Below are 20,972 nucleotides of genomic sequence, written 5' to 3'. Positions count from 1 at the left end.
AATCTTGTCAACATTTTATTTCTATAGAAAAGTTTAAAGTAAAAGTATGCTTGTCAAATTTATTTGGGCAAAGCCCTATAGACTGCAAGATGGTTGGATGGACAGCTGTTTCGGAATTACCACATTCCTCATCAGCATCCTCTACTTACAGCAAAACTATCTAGTCCTGGGTGTTAAGATAATTTGATTATCTCAAAACCCATAAAAGTAGTTTTATTTGATAAAAAAATTAGTATGACAAACAAGCCATTTTTTCTCATCATAGTAAATTGATACCTCAAACGTAGTACGGGGTTTAATGAAATATAAATCAACTAATAGAAATTAAAACAATACTTATTTGATTACCAATTCAAAATAATCGCAATAATTTTTATTTCATCTTGATATATGAATAACTATCAACTTCTACTTACAAATTTTTACTTCATAGAACTCAGTTTACCCACCTAGATGAGAATTCAAAATTCTTCTTAAAGACTATTTTAGAAATTCATTTAAATGCAGGAAAAACGAAACTTAAAAATAACAATAGCTAATGCTAATAAAACTACTGTAATCCATAGTGGTAAAGATTTTGTAGAGCCACCTCCATACGTACATTGGCCATCATTGTATACTACAAATCCTATTTTACAATTACATTCGCCATACATACAATCCATGGATTGGTCAGTTTCATTGCTTAACTGGCGTTGATAACAATCTTCCGAGAAGCGACAATATTGTCCACGTTCTACAATAGGCGAACAGATAGTTTTTAAAGTTCCATTTATCGATGTTTTATGTTGTTCTGGAAAATATTTATCATCACATTGACAAGTTTTCTCTTTACATTTGGCTCCAGGACCCATAGTACTGATGCATTGTCTATCTGTTGTACAATTATCTAAGTATTCTGCAACATCTTGACAATGAGAATTATCCAAGGATGCAACATAGTCACTAGAACATATACATTCGGTATTATCGTGACATTTCGTATTGTTGCCAAATTTTGTGGTGCACTGGGTTTCATTGAAGCAAACGAATTTTGGATCTAAAAAAAATTGAAAAAAAAAAATAATAATAAATTATATTCCAACTTTTGTAACAACATAAAGTAGCAAAACATGAAGCTAGTATGAGGTACTAATATTCCCCCATATTCCGATATTCGGAATCGCAAGAATTTGTTTTCCTTTTAACGAAAAAATAGAGATACTTTCGGACTCCAATACAATTTTTATTTGAACTTCCCATTAAAGAGAACTATATTACCAAGATTTTAGTCTATAATTTAAGAATTAGGAAATTATGGCCAAAGAAAATTTTGCGATTTGCGATTCCGAGTTTCGGAACATGGGGGATTTTATGGAGTAAAACAATCCTTTGGAAGTTAGCGTGAATTCAACAGACGGATCAGGATACATATATTTTATGGGATTTGAGACCAATATTTCGATGTGTTACAAAGGATTTTCTTATTTCCAATATTTAAAAGTTTTATTCGCTGGATCCGAATATCAAGCCATCTCTTCGTTAAACATGTAAGGAAAGTCTGAAGTCGGACGAGGCCGACTATTATAACCTGCACCACTTTATAGATCTACGTTTTTGATAACGTCACAAATTCTTTAAATTTCTTGGATGCTATATATAAAGATTTATGCTGTCATATACATACATTTAAATCTAAAGCGTTTGGAAAAAATATTTTTAGACTCCTATGAAATCTCTGACTCAAATTTTAAGTCGGCTAATGCCCTGGGGCAGAGCACAATGTTAGTAAACAAGTAAGGAAAGTCTAAAGTCGGGCGGGGCCGACTATATTATAACCAGCACCACTTTGTAGATCTACATTTTCGATACCATATCAAATCCGTCAAATGTGTTGGGTGCTATATATAAAGGTTTGTTTCAAATACACACATTTAAATCTGACTCGATCTGGACAAAATTTGTTAGACTTCTACAAATCTATACACTTAAAATTTAATTCGGCTAATGCCCTGGGGTGAAACACAATGTTAGTAAAACATATGGGAAACATTTAATTTTGAAGCAATTTTTAGGCAACTTCGCAAAAGTGTATTTTTGATTTATCGATCGATAGATATGTATTATAAGTATATGAAAATTTAAGTCATTCCTAGAAGTTTTCGACTTAGCAGTGGCGATTTTACAAGGAAAATTTTGGTATTTTGGCCATTTTTGCCGAAATCAGAAAAACCTATATATGAGAGCTATATCTAAATCTGAAGCGATTTCAACCAATTTTGGCACACATAGCAACAATATCGGAGTAAAAATTGACCTCTGTGGTCATATGAGTGTAAATCTGGTTAAAAATATATATTGGAGCTATATCTAATTCTGAACCGATTTCAATCAAATTTAGCACACTTGACCATACTACTTGTGCAAAATTTCAAGTAAATCAGGGTAAAACTCTGGCTTCTGGGGTCATATAAGTCCATATCTAAATCTGAACAGAGTTCAATAAAATTTGAGACACTAGACTATACTACTAATTGTACCTTCTTGTACAAAATTTCAAGTAAATCGGGGTAAAACTCAGACTTCTGGCGTCATATAATGAATATCGGGCGAAGGATATATAAAGGGTGATACGGTCAAAATTTGGTCAAGGAAAAACGCGTGTAAATCGGTGAAATCGTTTATTTAAAAAATCAAATTAAATTTCTTTTTCAAGTTCAATTAGTATAAAATTCAGGAAAAGTATTCAGTTAGGCTTTCGTTTTTCCAAATCCGAATTGCCGGGCCTCACGCTTGACACCTGCCATCAGATTTTGTACAGCCACCTTGTCCACCTTCTTTGCCGCAGAAAGCCAGTTTGCCTTGAACTGCTGCTCGTCCTTAGCAGTTTTTTTGGTCTTCTTTAGGTTCCGCTTGACAATAGCCCAGTATTTCTCAATTGGGCGGAGCTCTGGCGTGTTGGGAGGGTTCTTGTCCTTGGGAACCACCTGCACGTTGTTGGCGGCGTACCACTCCATGGCCTTTTTACCGTAATGGCAAGATGCCAAATCCGGCCAAAACAGTACGGTACAACCGTGTTTCTTCAGGAAAGGTAGCAGACGTTTATTCAAACACTCTTTCACATAAATTTCTTTGTTGACAGTCCCGGAAGCTATGAAAATGCTGCTTTCGAAGCCACAGGTACAGATGGCTTGCCAAACCAGATATTTTTTTGCGAACTTTGACAGTTTTATGTGCTTGAAAATATCTGCTACCTTTCCCCTTCCTTTTGCCGTATAAAACCTGTCCCGGAAGCTGCTTGTAGTCGGCTTTGACGTAGGTTTCGTCGTCCATTACCACGCAGTCAAACTTCGTCAGCATCGTCGTGTACAGCCTCCGGGATCGCGCTTTGGCCGTCGTATTTTGTTTATCATCTTGTAAGTCGATAGTCTGGCTCGATGCGGCTTCCGGTTTTCGATTTCCCCCCGATCCAGACTTCCTGGCTGTCGACAAACGTTCCCCAAACACTTTAATTACATTTGTAACGGTTGATTTGGCAACTTTTGGCGATTTTGCCAGCTTTGCGTGCGAGTAGCTCGGATTTTCGCGATGCGCGAGCAAAATTTTGATACGCTGCTCTTCTTGCTTGGACGGCATTTTGACAACTGAAGAGTGAATTCCAAAATCAAAATAGGAGCAACATTCTACACACACACACCTTCAAAATGAGGGGTGTTCAGGTTTTTTAAATGCAAAATTGAAAGAAATACGTCAAGTTTATATTGACCAAATTTTGACCGTATCACCGTTTATGTGAGCTATATCTAAATCTGAACCGATTTTAACCAAATTCGGCTCACGTGTCGTAAAATGTGTACTCCTTGTGCTAAATTTAAAACAAATCATATTAAAGTTGTGGCTTCCCATAATACTTGTGCCAAATTTGAAGTCGATTGGACTTAAATTGCGACATAGACTTTGATTACAAAAATGTTTTCACAGACAGACGGACGTACAGATATGGCCTCTTCTGAGCAATATTGCCAAAGACACCATGTGTCTATCTCGTCACCTTCTAGGTGTTGCAAACATATGCACTAACTTATAATACCCTAGGTCCACAGTATGGCGCAGGATATAGTAGCAATAAGTTTTTCTTTTTAATATATCAGTTTAATCTATCCATTGCTGTTTAGTAGTTGTTCTCACTTTTTTTTCTAAATCACTAAAATAGTTTTTTTAGCTTTTGTTTTTGGTATGTTTTTTAATGGACTTTAAAATGCGAACAAAACAAGTATTGAATTATTCCATTATTTCCATCCAACGTTTCGCTGGGACTATTTCCAGCCTCATCAGGGATGATTTATTTATTGGATCTGGCAACAACTTATGGAATTACATTAGATCTTAGCCTACATTCTATTGTTTTCTATAAAAGTTTAACTTACATTCAATTTTCGTCAATTACTTTTGCAAAAAAATACGTCTAACACGTTGGCTGATAAGTCCCCGGTCTAACAAAGAAAAACACATTTTTTTTGTCAAAATTCGTTTTTATTATTCAACATAGTTCCCTTTAAGAGCGAGACAACGATTATAACGACCTTCCAATTGTTTGATACCATTTTTGTAGTACTCCTTCGGGTTTGCCTCAAAATAGGCCTCAGTATCGGCGATCACCTCTTCATTGCAGCCAAATTATTTCCCTGCGAGCATCCTTTTGAGGTCTGAGAACAAGAAAAAGTCGCTGGGGGCCAGATCTGGAGAATACGGTGGGTGGGGAAGCAATTCGAAGCCCAGTTCATGAATGAATGAATGAATTTTGCCATCTTCTCAATGACTTGTGGCACGGTGCGTTGTCTTGGTGGAACAGCACAATTTTCTTCTTCATATGGGACCGTTTTGCCGCGATTTCGACCTTCAAACGCTCCAATAACGCCATATAATAGTCACTGTTGATAGTTTTTCCCTTCTCAAGATAATCGATAAAAATTATTCCATGCGCATCCCAAAAAAAACAGAGGCCATTACTTTTCCAGCGGACTTTTGAGTTTTTCCACGCTTCGGAGACGGTTCACCGGTCGCTGTCCACTCAGCCGACTGTCGATTGGACTCAGGAGTGTAGTAATGGAGCCATGTTTCATCTATTGCCACATATCGACGGAAAAACTCGGGTTTATTGCGAGTTAACAGCTGCAAACACCGCTCAGAATCATCAATACGTTGTTGTTTTTGGTCAAATGTGAGCTCGCGCGGCACCCATTTTGCACAGATGTTCCGCATATCCAAATATTGATGAATGATATGACCAACACGTTCCTTTGATATCTTTAAGGCCTCTGCTATCTCGATCAACTTCATTTTACTGTCATTCAAAATCATTTTGTGAATTTTTTTGATGTTTTCGTCGGTAACCACCTCTTTCGGGCGTCCACTGCGTTCACCGTCCTCCGTGCATACCAATCAATTATTGTTGATTTCCCTGGGACAGAATCCGGAAACTCATTATCAAGCCAAGTTTTTGCTTCCACCGTATTTTTCCCTTCAGAAAACAGAATTTTAGCAAAACACGAAATTCCTTTTTTTCATTTTTTCCACAATAACAAAGGTTGCTTCACAAAAGACGCACTATCTCACAAACTAATAGCTTGATGGCCTCAGTTGTCAATGCTTTTTATATCTTTATACTAATATTATATTTACTATAAATTTAGTATCAACTATAAAAAAATAAATAAATAATTGACTTACAAACGTAATTTTGACACGAATCATTTGAAGGTTGGTACTATATAAAAATAATATGCATTTAATACTACCGACGCCATCTATGTGTCAGACCGGGGACTTGTCAGCCAACCTGTTATGTGAGCATTTTACGACACTATCAACTGTAATCCTTGTGAAAAATTTAAAGCAAATCATATTAAAGTTCCCAGGCTTGTGCCAAATTTTAAGTCGATTGGACTTAAATTGCGACCTAGATTTTGATTACAAAAATGTTTTCACTGATAGACGGACGGACAGACATGGCTATATCGACTCAGGGACCGCTCCCGACCAATATAGCCAAAGACACCATGTGTCTATCTCGCCTCCTTATAGGTGTTGCAAACATATGCACTCACTTATAATACTCTGTTCCACAGTGTGGCGCAGGGATGGTCGGAGAGACGAACGTGGCTAGGTGACCTAGGTCCACAGTATGGCGCAGGATATAGTAGCAATAAGTTTTTCTTTTTAATATATCAGTTTAATCTATCCAGTGTTTTTTAGTAGTTGTTCACACTTTTTTTCTAAATCACTAAAATAGTTTTTTTTTTCTCATTTTTAAAAATATGTATCTTTACTTATTCTTTGTTTTTCTCGATTAGAATTTATTATTGCTAGTTTTTTTTTAATTTTTATTTTGGTTAAATATTTATATATGTAAAGATATTTTTGTAGTATTTTTTTTAACAATTTTCTATTGGCCTATATATATAATAAATATAAAATAAGTAAAAAAAGCCCATTTTCCAAAAGTTATTTTCTTTGTAAGCATACATATCGCACCACCTTTATATATAAACGTGACTGCATCCATATGTATTTCAAAACAATTTTTAAACATGACTCTCGCAACACAATTTTAAATATACATTGAAATTAAATTGTTTGCGTACTTACCAACAACAGAAAGACATTTTCCCGTTTCATTAACGAATAAATCCATGCACATGCACACCTTCAAATCTTTATGACAAATTGCATTATAATCGCTTTTTTGACATTGGATGTCCAGTTCACAATGTTCCCCTAGTTCTGTTTTCTCTGTAATAAAAAAAAGGACAATAGTCAACAAAATTCCATTGTCATATTATTAATTGCGTATTATGTATAATTGTGTGACATTTAATTAATTTGCGGGAGAATGAACGGAATTTTATTATATACATACATATGTACATATAATGAGCGAGATGACAATTTAGAAAATTAAATAAAGCAAGGAAAGTCCAGTCGTTATACTACCCTACAATACAATCCTCATTATGAAAATAATCAGAATTAAAATTTAAATGAAAATTAAATGAATTATGATTTCTTCTGTTATATTTTTGTACTTCAGGATCAACAACAAGTTGTAAAATCTTTAGGTTCTAATATTTTACCCAAAACATATTTACGAACCAAAAATAGTTTGTTTTTGTATATTCGAGACATCTAATATTCTTATAATCTTCTAAATGCGATCATTTGTTTGCTGTTATACCTTAATTTGATAGCAGTAATAAATATTTTTTATTGTGTTACTATAACCCTCTGCTAAAAACAGCAGTCGAATTTTGCTGTTATATTTTTTTTTACTTTGCGGCCTAGCGGACTACAACCAGACAAACTTAACCAAAATATTTTTTTTTTGTTTGTAATCGTTATTAAAAGTAGCAGACAATGTTTGCCATTTCAGCTAACAATGACTGCCTACCCTTTTTCAGCAGACTTTTGTTCTGTGTGTACGGGTACATGACCCGTCGCACGGTTCATTGAATGATCTCGCTCAATGGAAGATTATAACCAGATGTCAACGATATAAATAATTCGTTGACTCAATTTATAATTTTTATATATGTATTATGACTCATACCATACATATATTATTTATGAGTATTACAAGATTTATTTTTACTTATGTATTTATGAATAGAATATCGTTTTAATATTGCAAACAATTCTATAAACAAAATGTCAATCGAATCGAAAATTCCAATAAGCTGGTCAGTAAACGAATCCACACCAATGAAGCATAAAGATTTACTAAATTTGTGTCTCCGACAAAATAGTTCAGAAATTCTTAAAATTTGTAAATTTTACCAATATTGCGCCCATCTTTACATTCGTCTAGCATTAAAGAAATTTTTGGAATTTTTTACTCCAATTTTTTCCTTCAAACTACGAAATTTTCTTTAACAAGTGAAAAAAAAAAACAAGTATAAACGGACGTAAGTTCGGCCAGGCCGAATCTTATGTACCCTCCACCATGGATTGCGTAGAAACTTCTACGAAAGACTGTCATCCACAATCGAATTACTTGGGTTGTGGTATCTTAAATCGTTTTCTAAATTGTGAGTTACTCCATACGTGGTATACATTAGACAAAAAAAGTATGTGTAGGTAAGTCTACAAATAGTTACGAATTGATATGGACTTTTGCACGGTATATGGGGCAATATACAATTATTGATATGGACCAATTTTTGTGTGATTGGGGATCGATTTATCTGAGGATGAAATTTGCTCCTCCAAGAGGCTCCAAAACCAAATCTCGGGATCGGTTTATATGGGGACTATATATGATTATGGACCACTTTTGGCATGGTTGTTAAATATCATATACTACCACCACGTACAAAATTTCAACCAGATCGGATGAATTTTGCTTCTCCAAAAGGCTCCGGAGGTCAAATCTGGCTATATATAATTATGGACCGATTTCGACCAATTTTTGCATGGGAGTTTGAGGCAATATATTAACACCACGTACCAAATTTCAACTGAATCAGATGAATTTTGGTCTTCCAAGAGGCCCCGGAGGTCAAATCTGGTGATCGGTTTATATGGGGGCTATATATAATTATGGACCGATGTGGACCAATTTTTGCATGGTTGTTAGAGACCATATACTAACACCATGTACCAAATTTCAGCCGGATCGGATGAAATTTGCTTCTCTTAGAGGCCTCGCAAGCCAAATCGGGGGATCGGTTTATATGGGGGCTATATATAATTATGGACCGATGTGGACCAATTTTTGCATGGTTGTTAGAGACACCATGTACCAAATTTCAGCCGGATCGGATGAAATTTGCTTCCCTTAGAGGCCTCGAAAGCCAAATCGGGGGATCGGTTTATATGGGGGCTATATATAATTATGGACCGATGTGGACCAATTTTCGTATGGTTGTTAGAGACCATATACTAACACCATGTACCAAATTTCAGCCGGATCGGATGAAATTTACTTCCCTTAGAGGCCTCGAAAGCCAAATTTGGGGGTCCGTTTATATAGGGGCTATACGTAAAAGTGGACCGATATGGCCCATTTGCAATACCATCCGACTTACATCAATAACAAGTACTTGTGCCAAGTTTCAAGTCGATAGCTTGTTTCGTTCGGAAGTTAGCGTGATTTCAACAGACGGACGGACGGACATGCTCAGATCGACTCAGAATTTCACCACGACCCAGAATATATATACTTTATGGGGTCTTAGAGCAATATTTCGATGTGTTACAAACTGAATGACAAAGTTAATATACCCCCCATCCTATGGTGGAGGGTATAAAAATAATAATTATGTCTAATTAATTTTCTTGAATTTATCGAAAAATATTTACTTATTTTTGTGACATCCGCATGACATCTTCATTTGTTATACAGTTTAGTAAAATTTTCTAAAATTAGCCAAAATGTTCCTTTCTGGCCGGTTCAGGATTCTTTGAGTGTAGAATGTTCATAGGAAATTTCATATATTACTATATATACAATATATATTACTATATATTTTTATTTTTTATTTATCTTGGTATTCATTTTAAAATGTTGCTATATTCGTAATCTGCTAAAAAAATATTCCTCATTTGGGTACAATATTATCTATATTTTAGTGATTTAAAATTGTCATGACGATTTACTGTTTTGGGGGGTAAGAGTGTATTTTAAAGAAAAAATGTTAAGTAAAAATTTTTCGAAAAAGGGATATCGGTCACTAGTTTCTAGATATCGATCCCTGCAAATAGTTCTTTTTTAATTTTTCGAACCCTGAGCAATTTATGTGGAGGGTGGGTGTTTGGACGCGATTTGAAATTTTCTCTAATGGGCAGAATTCAAAATGCGCTAACCCGAACCCAAAGTAATACGCGTGGCCGGCTTTCGATCGAAGTTTGAGACTTTCTTAGAAAGAGTGCAAAGTTGGCTACGCCTGGATTTTTCAACTTTTTATGAGTCTTTCGTTCGTTTTTAATTTTTTTTTTATCGATTTCGTAATGTACTGGAAATAAGCTTTAATATGTGTACCATATTGCTTATAAGGAAGGTGTCAAAATGTCGAAGGGCATGGATCTCTTCACCTCTTGGTTGGATACCATATACCCACCAAAACAAAAAACTAGCGTTGGCAAAAATGTAGTGAAATTTTTCTTTTTCAATCCGGAAGTGGTGCAAAATTGGCGCAGAAGCGATTAATTTAATATGGGCTTGTCATAGGACGGATGACCACCATTTCAGTTGCACTGAAATCACATCACTTTTTCAGGTGTGATTCGAATTCAGTCCTTTGGATGCGAATTAAAATAACATAACATTTTGCCAAATAAGTAGTTTTTATGATTTTTAGTCTTGTCTGAAACGTTTGACCTGAAATATTCCCAAAAAATTGTAAATTTTCTAGATTGGATTTAAAATTTTAATAATTTGTACCATTTTATTAATTCTTACTCTGTTTTTAGCCCGTTTGAAACAAAAAATGTTTAAATTACCCATTAAAAATATGAAAGAAGCGAGTTATAAGAAATTGTATTAAAAGAACTTCATGTGTTGTTAAAATAAAGAACATCATATTTTTGGAAGTGCTTTGAAAGTTTTGCCTTTGGAACAATTATTTTTGGGTAGATTTTATACGATGGATACAGAATTCAATATTAACGGTAATGAAAACTTCCGGAGTACTTAAATCCAAAACTAGGACTTTCCGAAATAATGGTATATTAATTTTTGAGTTCCAAAAATGCTATGTCCTGTCCCAAAACAAAAAAGAGCCAATAGGACAAATTGTTAACTAGCTGTAGCCTTAGGTTAGGTTAGGAGGCAGCCCGATGTAACTGGCTCACTTAGACTATTCAATCCATTGTGATAACACATCGGTGAACTACTCTCTTATCACTGAGTGCTGGCAGATTCCATGTTAAGCTCAATGATAAGGGACCTCCTTTCTATAGCCGAGTCCGAACGGCGTTCCACATTGCAATGAAACAACTTAGAGAAGCTTTGAAACCCTCAGAAATGTCATCAGCATTAAGGTAGAATTACATACCATGCGTTCAATGCGTCCGATGATTGAAGAGTTGAAATTTCTCTTTGAAATCAAAAGCTCGAATAATCTGTCGCAAACAGAAAAAAATCAACCCTTCCATCAACGCACGGATTGACGCATGGTGTGTAATTTAACCTTTACTGAGGTGGGATAATCCACCGCTGAAAAACTTTTTGGTCTGCGGTCGAAGCAGGAATCGAACGCACGACTTTGTGTATGCAAGGCGGGCATGCTAACCATAGCACCACGGTGACTCCCAGCATTTTCTAACTGCATGAGCAGTACACCATATAGAGATTTCAAATCATTTGAAATACAGCCATGTTAACATATTCGTTTCCTTTCGCGATTTTAATAACACAATTTACTTACTCTTAATGCATCGCCTTCTGTCTGTGCTTGGTATATAATCTCGTGAACAATAGCACACATCTTGTTTATTATCACATTCCGAATTAGGAATTTGACAAGGACAGGGACTTCCAACAATATTTCCCAATTTGTGACTCTTCAAAGTTAGAATAAAAAACAACAGTATGAATACATTAATTATGGCAAAAAAATTCGCAAATTATTTTTTACAAAAAATCTTACCACTGGTTTACATTTGATATGTTCTCCGGAGGTGCTACTGCAATGACATAGGTCATATATGCAATCTGCCTTAATGCCGGTATGTTCGAATTGTATGCACTGAGATTGATTTAAACAACTCAATTCAAGCAAATCTACAGGGGTATGTGTGGGCACGTGTTAATTACATTGTTTTATTGTTATCTGGAAAATTTGTACATAAGCAAAAGGGGAAATCACCTACCTTCACTTTGTGCCTGGTTTAAATTGTTTATTGCAAAAATTAAACACAATAATAACTGGCGCCTTTTCATTTTTTAGCGCTCACACTCGTTCTTTACAATGTGAGATGTTGACAGCTGCAGATCCAATTGTTGAATGAGGGAAATGAGAAATGAGACGTTGTTGTTATTCAATTCAAATATGAAATATGTTCGATAGGAAATGAGCCCTTTTTATGTGAGTTAGATGACGATGATGATCGTAATATAGCACCGGCCAGGGTTTTTCGAAAATATTTGTTTTCCTTAGAAATTCCAATTCCACTTGGAACATCACCCAATGTTTGAATTATTATATTATTATGCCACTCTTCTTGGTCTAGCTTTCCCATATTTGCCATGAATTCCTTGTTTAAGATCTCTGTAAAGAAATTAATCTGTTACATTTACATTACATTACATTACATTACATACGTAATATGATTCGATAGAATAATTCCATTCTTAAGGCCGGTACTATGTTCATTCTTGCGAAAAATTTTTATAGAAACCATTATTTCGCACATAGAAAGCGGTGTTTATTTAGGTAACTTGGAGCGCTATTTTACAGGGAGCGATATTGAATTAAGTTGGTGGTTGCTGTTTGTTATTACAAAATTAACATTTTATTTTCCTTGGGCAATTGATCTGCTGCTCCTTTGATCCTTTGTATAGTTTCGGAACAAAAATATAATCCGTGTTTGTGTCATAAACCCACACAAATAGTTTTAATAAATAAATTATTTCTTAATTCACATTGCAAATGGCGCCATGCTATAAACGTCAGTTTTTCAACTCGAAAAAAAACAAAGTACCACAAATGGAAAAATTTCGCTAGTTTTTCGCATTTCTTAATTTTGTATGGAGTTTCAACGCGAAAACCGAACAGAGTACCGGCCTTTAAGGTGGGTACTATGTTCGGTGTTCGAGTTGAAAACCACTTTATTTTCGCGATTACTTTTCTTTAAATAACCAAAATTATAATTGATAACAAACTTATTCCTGTAACGTCTTGTCGAAATCTAGAGGAACAAGAAACTGCGCATCAATTGAGTCAATTTATCTGCTTCGTATTGAGCTGTTTTAATAAAGTAACCACGAAAATTTCAACGCGAAAAGCGAACATAGTACTTACCTTTACCTCAGTTTGAAGTTTACAAAGTCAAATTTTGTTGTTGTTGTTTGGATGTAAAAGAAGAATAAGAAGAATAAGATATAAGTGTATACGCCCGCGCGGTTACTTAAGAGTGAAAATAAAATTTTAATAAATTTCAAAAATGCCTCGCTGTTGCATCCCAAACTGCCCCTCACTATATAGTGTGGATGGTGTGGATTTTCGGCTCCATAAGTTCGGTGTTTATCGTAAAGAGTGGGTTGAGGCCCTTAAAGATATATTGCCGAACTTGGAGCAGCAAATCAATACAAATACAAGGATTTGTTCCATGCATTTTGATGGGGTGCCTAGCATTTACAATCCCATAGTACCCACATTAAGATTATTTAATTTTGGTGAGTATATAGTTAATAATAATAATGGAGCACCTACCTACAACAGAATTTTTGGTTAGTGGGGACAGCACAATAACAAATGTCCAAAGGGACAGCAGTCGCTGTTTTGGGTATTTCCAGAAAAAGGTCAACCATGACGAAAAAATTAAAATTTTTGTCATTTATATTGTTAAAGAACTATTCGAATTGAAGGACTATAATGCGTTTACAGCATATTTTTGTTTTTGTTGTAAAAAATTTACACAAAAACTTACAATATTTTATTTTTCTTTTATTTGTGACTCATTCCTCTGGTTTTGCTTTTCGTTTTTATTCATTATATATATGTTTTATTATTGAAATCTTGTTTCAAAATGACCAATGCACGAAATATAGCCCCTGATCATCGGACTTCAAATGACGACACAGCACAGTTTCGAGGGGTCGTAGAGTTCCAGGGATATGGAAAATACATCATGTATTTTCCAAAATTGTTATTTCTTAATCTGTTTTAGATTATTGTAGATGTATACTTAATTTTTATTATTTATACATTTAGAACATTAGAATTACTATTTGTTGATTTTCCAAATAAAATTTGATGAGAAAAATTCTATATGGAAATTGTGTCACGTTACCGATGTCACGTTACGAATCACTAAAAAACATTATAAATATATGAAGCAATAGTTTTAGATAAAAATAACTCTTATGATTGGAAAACTACATTTCTTTATTATACTTTAAGAGTATTTATTTACAAATTAATGGCCACATTTCGCAGAATTTTGATTTTTTCAATATCAAGTCACAAATTACTTCCATTTTTTGTCACGTTAACTATAACGATAACGACAATTTGCCGATGCTTGTCTTTTGTAACAAAAATAGTGTTGATGAAATGCTGTATTCACGTAAAAAACATTTGTGGAAATATTGATTTTTACCTTGGTTTTTTTTTACATTTAAAGGCGTACGAATGTCACGTTATCGATCCTGGAAATACCCATATGTCTACGTAGGGATATAGTGATCAAAAAACCGTTTTTTTCCAAACGTACCAAAAAAACTTAATGAAGGAAAAAATACTTTAATGTTTTATTGTAAAAATTAAATTCCTTGGTTGAAATTGCGATAGCAATACCGAATATAAACATAAAAATGTTAAATTTTTTATTGTATTTATATAGACAAAAAAGGTTAAAAACAATTCAAAAAAAAAAAAACAATTCAACAAATTCAAAGTTTAAAAGGAATCAAAATTCAAAACAAAAAAAAAATGGAAAAAATCAAGTTACAAAATTGAAATAAAACACACAAAAGATGACAGAATAAGTAAAAATGTAAAATCAAATATGTAAAAGAAAAAGCATACTTCACATATACATTATTAAAATAAGGAAAAAATTAAAGCAAAATAAATATTCAAATTCAGAATAAATAAATAAATGAAAATTAAATATGTAAAAGAGTTCTTCACATATACATTATTAAAATAAGGAAAAAATTAAAGCAAAATAAATATTCAAATTCAGAATAAATAAATAAATGAAAATTAAATATGTAAAAGAGTTCTTCACATATACATTATTAAAATAAGGAAAAAATTAAAGCAAAATAAATATTCAAATTCAGAATTAATAAATCAAATTCCTTCAAATAAAGCAGGCCTGTAATGTAAATAAAAATTTGGTTTTAGAAAGATAGCAAGATATTAAGCTTTCACAGTGTTTAGGGTACGTTAGCATGGACAGTAGGGCGTTAATTTCTATGCGAAATTACAATACAACTAAATAACTTCACTACTACAGTTATATTTTTGACTTCAATTCATATATGAATGTTTATATATATTATATTTTATTTTTTGCTGGATCTTGTAGATGAAATTTCCGACAATGAGCAGAGGCGAACAATTTCCTCTCAACAATCAGAAATGGAAATTGTGGAGGAACCAATGCCGCCAGAAGTTGTGATGGGAGAAGAAGAGGAAGAAGTGGTGCTGGACTTTCCTTCACCTATCATGGAAATTGAGCGACAGCCAATGATGGGAGGAGAAGAAGAGGAAATGGATATGGGAGGAGAAGAAGAGGAAATGGATACTTCACAAAACCAGGCACAACAACAAAACATTGACGGTAAATGTAAACAAAGAACAACTAACAACACTTACTAATATTTTCATTGTAATTATTAATATAGACGAGGAGAAGTCAATTAAAGCTTACTATTTCCTGAACCACCACTATCCTTGTTCGGATATATTCAATTTAAATATCGTTCTTCCTAAAGAAGAAATTTTGAATAGGAGGACATACAAGTTTGCCACCGAGGGTATCTGCGAGAGCTACGTGGATGCATTGAAAACAAACACTCTCAACATGACGGAAGCAGAAAAAGAAATCTGCCTAAGTTTCGATGAACTAAATATTACCGTCGGCCATAACACTGAGAAGGCTGTAGTTTTCCATATGCATGGCATTGTGAGTGGATGGCAGATTTTACTCTGTTTTTACAAAACCAAAAAGGGTTTAAGAACACGTACCCTAACAAAGTTATTAAAAAGGTCAATTACAACTGCAGAAGCAATTGGATTTTATGTTCAATGTATAACATGCGACCAATACAAAGCAAATACTTCATTTGAAAAATATTGTTGCCTTTGTGACGAAAATGGGGCATCGTATTTGAGAGCAGAAATTTTTAACGGCCATAGAGTGTACATGGTATATGATATGTGTCACTTAATTGATAATTTGCGAAAATATCTACTTAACAATCATTTAAATCCAGAGATGGAATACACAGAAGAAATACAGTGTAGATTATTTGGAGTGGAAGATATTCGCTCTGAATGTTTCGAAAAAAAGAGATATTTTTACGACAAATTTTCTAATGGACTAAAATTTTAACAAAAATAAAATGTTGACAAAATAGAAGTAGAAGTTTCTATTGAAATAAAAGCGTGACAAATTTTCTATAGAAATAAAAATTTGACAACATTTTCTAATGTAATAAAATAAATCTAATGAATAAAATAATTGATTTAAACAACTCAATTCAAGCAAATCTACACGGGTATGTGTGGGCACGTGTTAATTACATTGTTTTATTGTTATCTGGAAAATTTGTACATAAGCAAAAGGGTACATAAGCAAAGGATCTAGCAATCCCGTGGGGGATTGCTAGATCCTCTATCGGGACCCTCCCATTGGCGAATTGGGGAAGCTCACTTTGCCTAACAGCAAAGCGGGTACCGAGGAAATAAAATACTCGGGGGTGACCAAAAACTAGCCTAAGGGACGGCAGCTGGTCCCTTAGTACCACTGGTGGGCAGAAGCTGAGGCAGCTGGTATGGCAACCAATGGAAATCGGTCGGCGCTCCGATGGCCACCAATGGAAACGGCTTCCGAACAGCGGAAAGCGGACGTCGGTCTTGGAGCAAGCGGTTCGCTATATAAATGTGTACTTTTGTTAGATGGGATGGCGTCTACAAGCTGGCAGCCCCAGCACCATCATAGGTTACAGTAGGCCAATCACCCACTTAGCCGAAATTAAACCTGATTAATGAAACATCTACAGGAAATGAAAGAAACAATCCCCACACGGTGACGACTATTGGCACACGAAACCGGATTAGAATTGGACAATGGAATGTAAGAACACTCAGGGAGACATCGCGCCTGGCACAACTCGAATCGCAACTTCAAAAGTTTAAAATAGCAATACTGGGCATTAGTGAGATGAGATGGTGTAAAAGTGACAAAATAACATCTGCGGAGGGTAACATCATTTTATATAGCGGCAAGGTGAATCGAGCGGAAAGCGGGGTTGGATTCTTAATATCTAGAAAGGTTGCAAAAACTCTCAAATCATGGACACCCGTTTCTGATCGTATTATAACAGCACGCTTCCACACAACAATAAAAAAATGTATCACAATAATACAATGCTACGCACCAACCGAAGACGCTGACACTGCAGTGAAAGATGACTTCTACAACCAACTGATGGCAACAATACATAGCACTCCGAAGAGGGACATACCTATCCTTATGGGGGATCTAAACGCGAAAGTAGGAAACAACAATACAGGACTACAACACATAATGGGAAAACATGCAATTGGTACAAAAAACAATAATGGAGATCGTTTTATAGAGTTATGCCAAACTTTTGATCTGGTTATCGGTGGTTCACTGTTCCCCCATAAAGACATACACAAATACACATGGACATCGCCCAACGGCACAACGAAAAATCAAATTGACCATATATGCATCGGTCGTAAATGGAGAGGTTCGCTCCAAGACGTTCGATCAAAACGAGGGGCTGACATAGACAGCGACCACGAGCTAGTAGTCGCTTCAATAAAAATCAAACTAAAAAACATTATCGCCAGAAACAAGGGAAGGCTACACAAACTCCTAGACGTATCGAAACTGAGAAACGTAGAACTAAAAGAGGAGGTAGGAAACTCTCTACGGAGTTGCTTACCGGGAAATGACGACACGTGGGAACATACGTGCAACATGCTAAGAGAAATAGGAAAAAATAAAATAGGACACAAGCAACCCGAGAGAAGGAAAAGATGGATATCGGAAACAACGTGGGGACTTATACAGGAAAGAAACCGACTAAAAAGGCACCAGTCGGATAACTTGAACCTCAGAGCCCAATACCACGAAATCGCAAAGGCAGTTAAGAAATCAGCGCGAAATGATAAAAGGAATTACCTCCAGAATTTGGCAAACGAAGCAGAGGCGGCAGCAGGAGCCAATAATATGAGGGAACTACACAAAATAATTGGTCAAATATCAAACCAGTACAGAAACCACAATCAGCTAATCAAGGACGAACAAGGTAGACTCCTAACCACAACTGAGGAACAAACACGTAGATGGAAACAACATTTTGAATCGATTAGCAACGATAATGGAGTTTACGAAGACAACGGGTATAGCGAACACAACGAATCGGAAGCGAATATCAGTAGCATAAACGTGGACATGCCAGACATTAATGAAATAGCCAATGCCATCCTCAAATTAAAATCTAACAAATCTCCAGGAGAAGACGGTATCCCACCTGAACTCCTAAAAACAAACCCTCAGGTATCAGCGGAAATACTAACCCCACATATACAAAAAGCATGGCTAACGGAACAACTGCCAGAAGAGTGGACAAAAGGAACAGTAATAAAACTACCAAAGAAAAACGATCTCACGGACTGCAATAATTGGAGAGGCATTACCCTGCTGAACACGATTTACAAAATACTAGCGATAATTCTCAATAATAGAATGCAATGTGTAGAGCAAGCGTTAAGCGAAGAGCAGGCAGGATTCAGACCGCACAGAAGTTGTTTAGATCAAACAAACACACTCCGTATAGTTATAGAACAATCTATCGAATGGCGTACACCGTTGTATATGGTATTCATAGATTTTAAAAAAGCGTTTGATTCAATAAAGAGAAGATCGATATGGGAAGCTTTGGTACGCAAAGAGGTCCCGAAGAAAATAATAAATATCATCAAAGCTATGTACACAAACTTCACGCTACAAGTACGTCACAATGGTACGATCAGTGACCCATTTTACACAAATGCTGGTGTTAAACAAGGCTGCCCACTTTCGCCACTTCTGTTTGCAGTAGTGCTAGAAGACATCATGCTAAAGTTGTCTCAACAAAAAAGAGGGATAGTATGGAACATGCACAGGCACCTTGAATACCTAGCGTACGCAGACGACATCTGCCTATTATCCCATAAACACTCTGACATGCAAAATAAGCTTAACGACCTCGTCGCCATGTCAAAACAAGTAGGTTTGGAAGTGAATATTAGCAAAACTTTCGCAATGCGTATTAACCAATCTACCGATAGCAACTTCACCATCTCCAATCAGCCTATCTCTTTTGTTCAGAACTTTTGCTATTTGGGTAGTATGATGTCTAGTGACAACGGGATAGAAGAGGACGTTGACAATCGGCTGAAAAAAGCCAGATCAGCATTTGGCCGACTGAAGAAAATATGGAGGGCAAGACAAATATCTCAGAACACAAAAATAAAGATTTTCAATTCGTGCGTGAAGTCAATACTTTTATATGGAAGCGAAACCTGGCTCATGTCTAAAAACATAGCACAAAGAATTCAAACTTTTATCAACAAGTGCCTCCGCATAGTATGTGGTATATTCTGGCCCAATACAATAACAAATGGAGAACTGTATACAAAAGTAAATGAAGAACCAATAACAAGACAAATTGCTAGACGAAAATGGAGATGGATTGGGCATACATTACGGAAACCGACAAACAGCATCTCTAGAATGGCCATGGAGTGGAACCCCCAAGGATCGAGAAGACCAGGGCGACCCAAAAATACATGGCGCAGAACTGTACAAACTGAATTATTAAGAATAAACAAGACACTAAACGATATTAAAATTATATGTATCGATAAAAGTAGATATAAAATTCTTGTAGAAGCCCTATGCTCCCAAGAGGAACAATAAAGGAAAAAAAAAAAAAAAAAAAAAAAAAAAAAAAAAAAAAATCACCTACCTTCACTTTGTGCCTGGTTTAAATTGTTTATTGCAAAAATTAACAAACACAACAATAACTGGCGCCTTTTCATTTTTAGCGCTCACGCTTGTTCTTTGCAATGTGAGATGTTGACAGCTACAGATCCAATTGGTGAATGAGGGAAATGAGAAATGAAACGTTGTCGTTATTCAATTCAAAACAAAGACGATCGTCGAAACGATCCTTCTCATGAAATGGGAGCAACAAGAGAACAAAAGAAAATAGAAAATATATCTACCTATCAGTGTGGCCAGATCTAGAAAAGAGTTGCAGCTAAATTAGTATTAAAATAATGCTAAATCAAAAAAAGAGTTTTTACTCCAAAAACCATTCCGATTTTTGTCTCGAAAATGACGATATTAGCTCCGATCTTTACACTCAGTTTAGGGACTTAAACTTTTTAAATTTTGTATAATTTTTTTAAAATATTGAAATAAATTCGAAAAGTTTTGAGAAAGAATGTTCGGAAATAAAACGTGGAGTACTTTGGCTGCTGCAAATGTGGAAATTTTTAATTAGAAGCTAGCTGGAGAATAATTCATTGAGAGGAATACTTTATTCAAAAGTTGACCATAAAACTCATGTTATTTTAATACCAAAAATTTGCTATGAGTTATTCAGAGAGTATTTACTAATTATGGCAAAATTCTAGTACTGTCATTAGCGTAGCTAGACAATTTTCCTAGGGGGGGCTATAGCCCCCCTAGCTAAAAATTTATATAGGTTCAATTATTATTTTATTTCATAAAAAATAATACAAAAATAGACATCAAAATAATATATAATAAAGCAACTAAAAGTAGTTCCACACTTTTCCCAGCAAAAAAATTGGGATTTGTTTTAAAGGCACAACTTTAAAAGCACTTCCAAAAATGTCCTCACAAAGAAGTTAATTGTATTAACTACACAGGAAGTTTTTTACTTCAGTTTTTTCATATTTTAATGCGTAATTTTTGTTTTCTTTTTTCAAATAGTTTAAAAAAGAGTAAGAATAAATAAAATGGTAAAAATTATTCAAATTTTGCCACAAAAA

At 34.9% G+C, this 20,972-nt stretch overlaps 2 protein-coding genes across 3 annotated transcripts; one reads left to right on the top strand and one right to left on the bottom strand.

Moving 5' to 3' along the window:
• Window positions 1–336: 336 nt before the first annotated feature.
• Window positions 337–20,065, bottom strand: LOC142222587 (uncharacterized). Of its 2 annotated transcripts, none has more exons than XM_075292799.1 (5): window positions 19,919–20,065; window positions 11,625–11,758; window positions 11,403–11,538; window positions 6,628–6,771; window positions 337–1,039 (listed from the first exon to the last, which is right to left on the bottom strand). In XM_075292799.1, the coding sequence occupies exons 1-5, from the start codon at window positions 19,989–19,991 to the stop codon at window positions 498–500; spliced, it is 1,029 nt and encodes a 342-aa protein (XP_075148914.1). In that variant the 5' UTR covers window positions 19,992–20,065; the 3' UTR covers window positions 337–497. The 2 variants fall into 2 exon arrangements, with proteins under 2 accessions (XP_075148914.1, XP_075148916.1); XM_075292801.1 differs by lacking the exon at window positions 19,919–20,065 and adding an exon at window positions 11,848–11,993.
• On the top strand, window positions 13,083–16,450 carry LOC142222586 (uncharacterized). Its single transcript, XM_075292798.1, has 3 exons — window positions 13,083–13,372; window positions 15,235–15,489; window positions 15,554–16,450. The coding sequence occupies exons 1-3, from the start codon at window positions 13,141–13,143 to the stop codon at window positions 16,261–16,263; spliced, it is 1,197 nt and encodes a 398-aa protein (XP_075148913.1). The 5' UTR covers window positions 13,083–13,140; the 3' UTR covers window positions 16,264–16,450.
• Window positions 20,066–20,972: the final 907 nt, after the last annotated feature.

The sequence above is a fragment of the Haematobia irritans genome, chromosome 1 (genome assembly GCF_050003625.1).
Source record: "Haematobia irritans isolate KBUSLIRL chromosome 1, ASM5000362v1, whole genome shotgun sequence".
NCBI lineage: Eukaryota > Metazoa > Arthropoda > Insecta > Diptera > Muscidae > Haematobia > Haematobia irritans.
This window is presented reverse-complemented; position numbering and strand designations above follow the sequence as displayed.

Coding starts and splice junctions, on each gene's coding strand:
- LOC142222586 (XM_075292798.1), top strand. CDS start 13,141: ATGCCTCGCTGTTGCATCCCAAACTGCCCCTCACTATATAGTGTGGAT. Junction 13,373..15,234: donor ATTAAGATTATTTAATTTTG/GTGAGTATATAG, acceptor TGGATCTTGTAG/ATGAAATTTCCGACAATGAG. Junction 15,490..15,553: donor ACAACAACAAAACATTGACG/GTAAATGTAAAC, acceptor TTATTAATATAG/ACGAGGAGAAGTCAATTAAA.
- LOC142222587 (XM_075292799.1), bottom strand. CDS start 19,991: ATGAAAAGGCGCCAGTTATTGTTGTGTTTGTTAATTTTTGCAATAAAC. Junction 11,539..11,624: donor ATATCAAATGTAAACCAGTG/GTAAGATTTTTT, acceptor CTAACTTTGAAG/AGTCACAAATTGGGAAATAT. Junction 6,772..11,402: donor CAGAAGGCGATGCATTAAGA/GTAAGTAAATTG, acceptor TTTTTATTACAG/AGAAAACAGAACTAGGGGAA.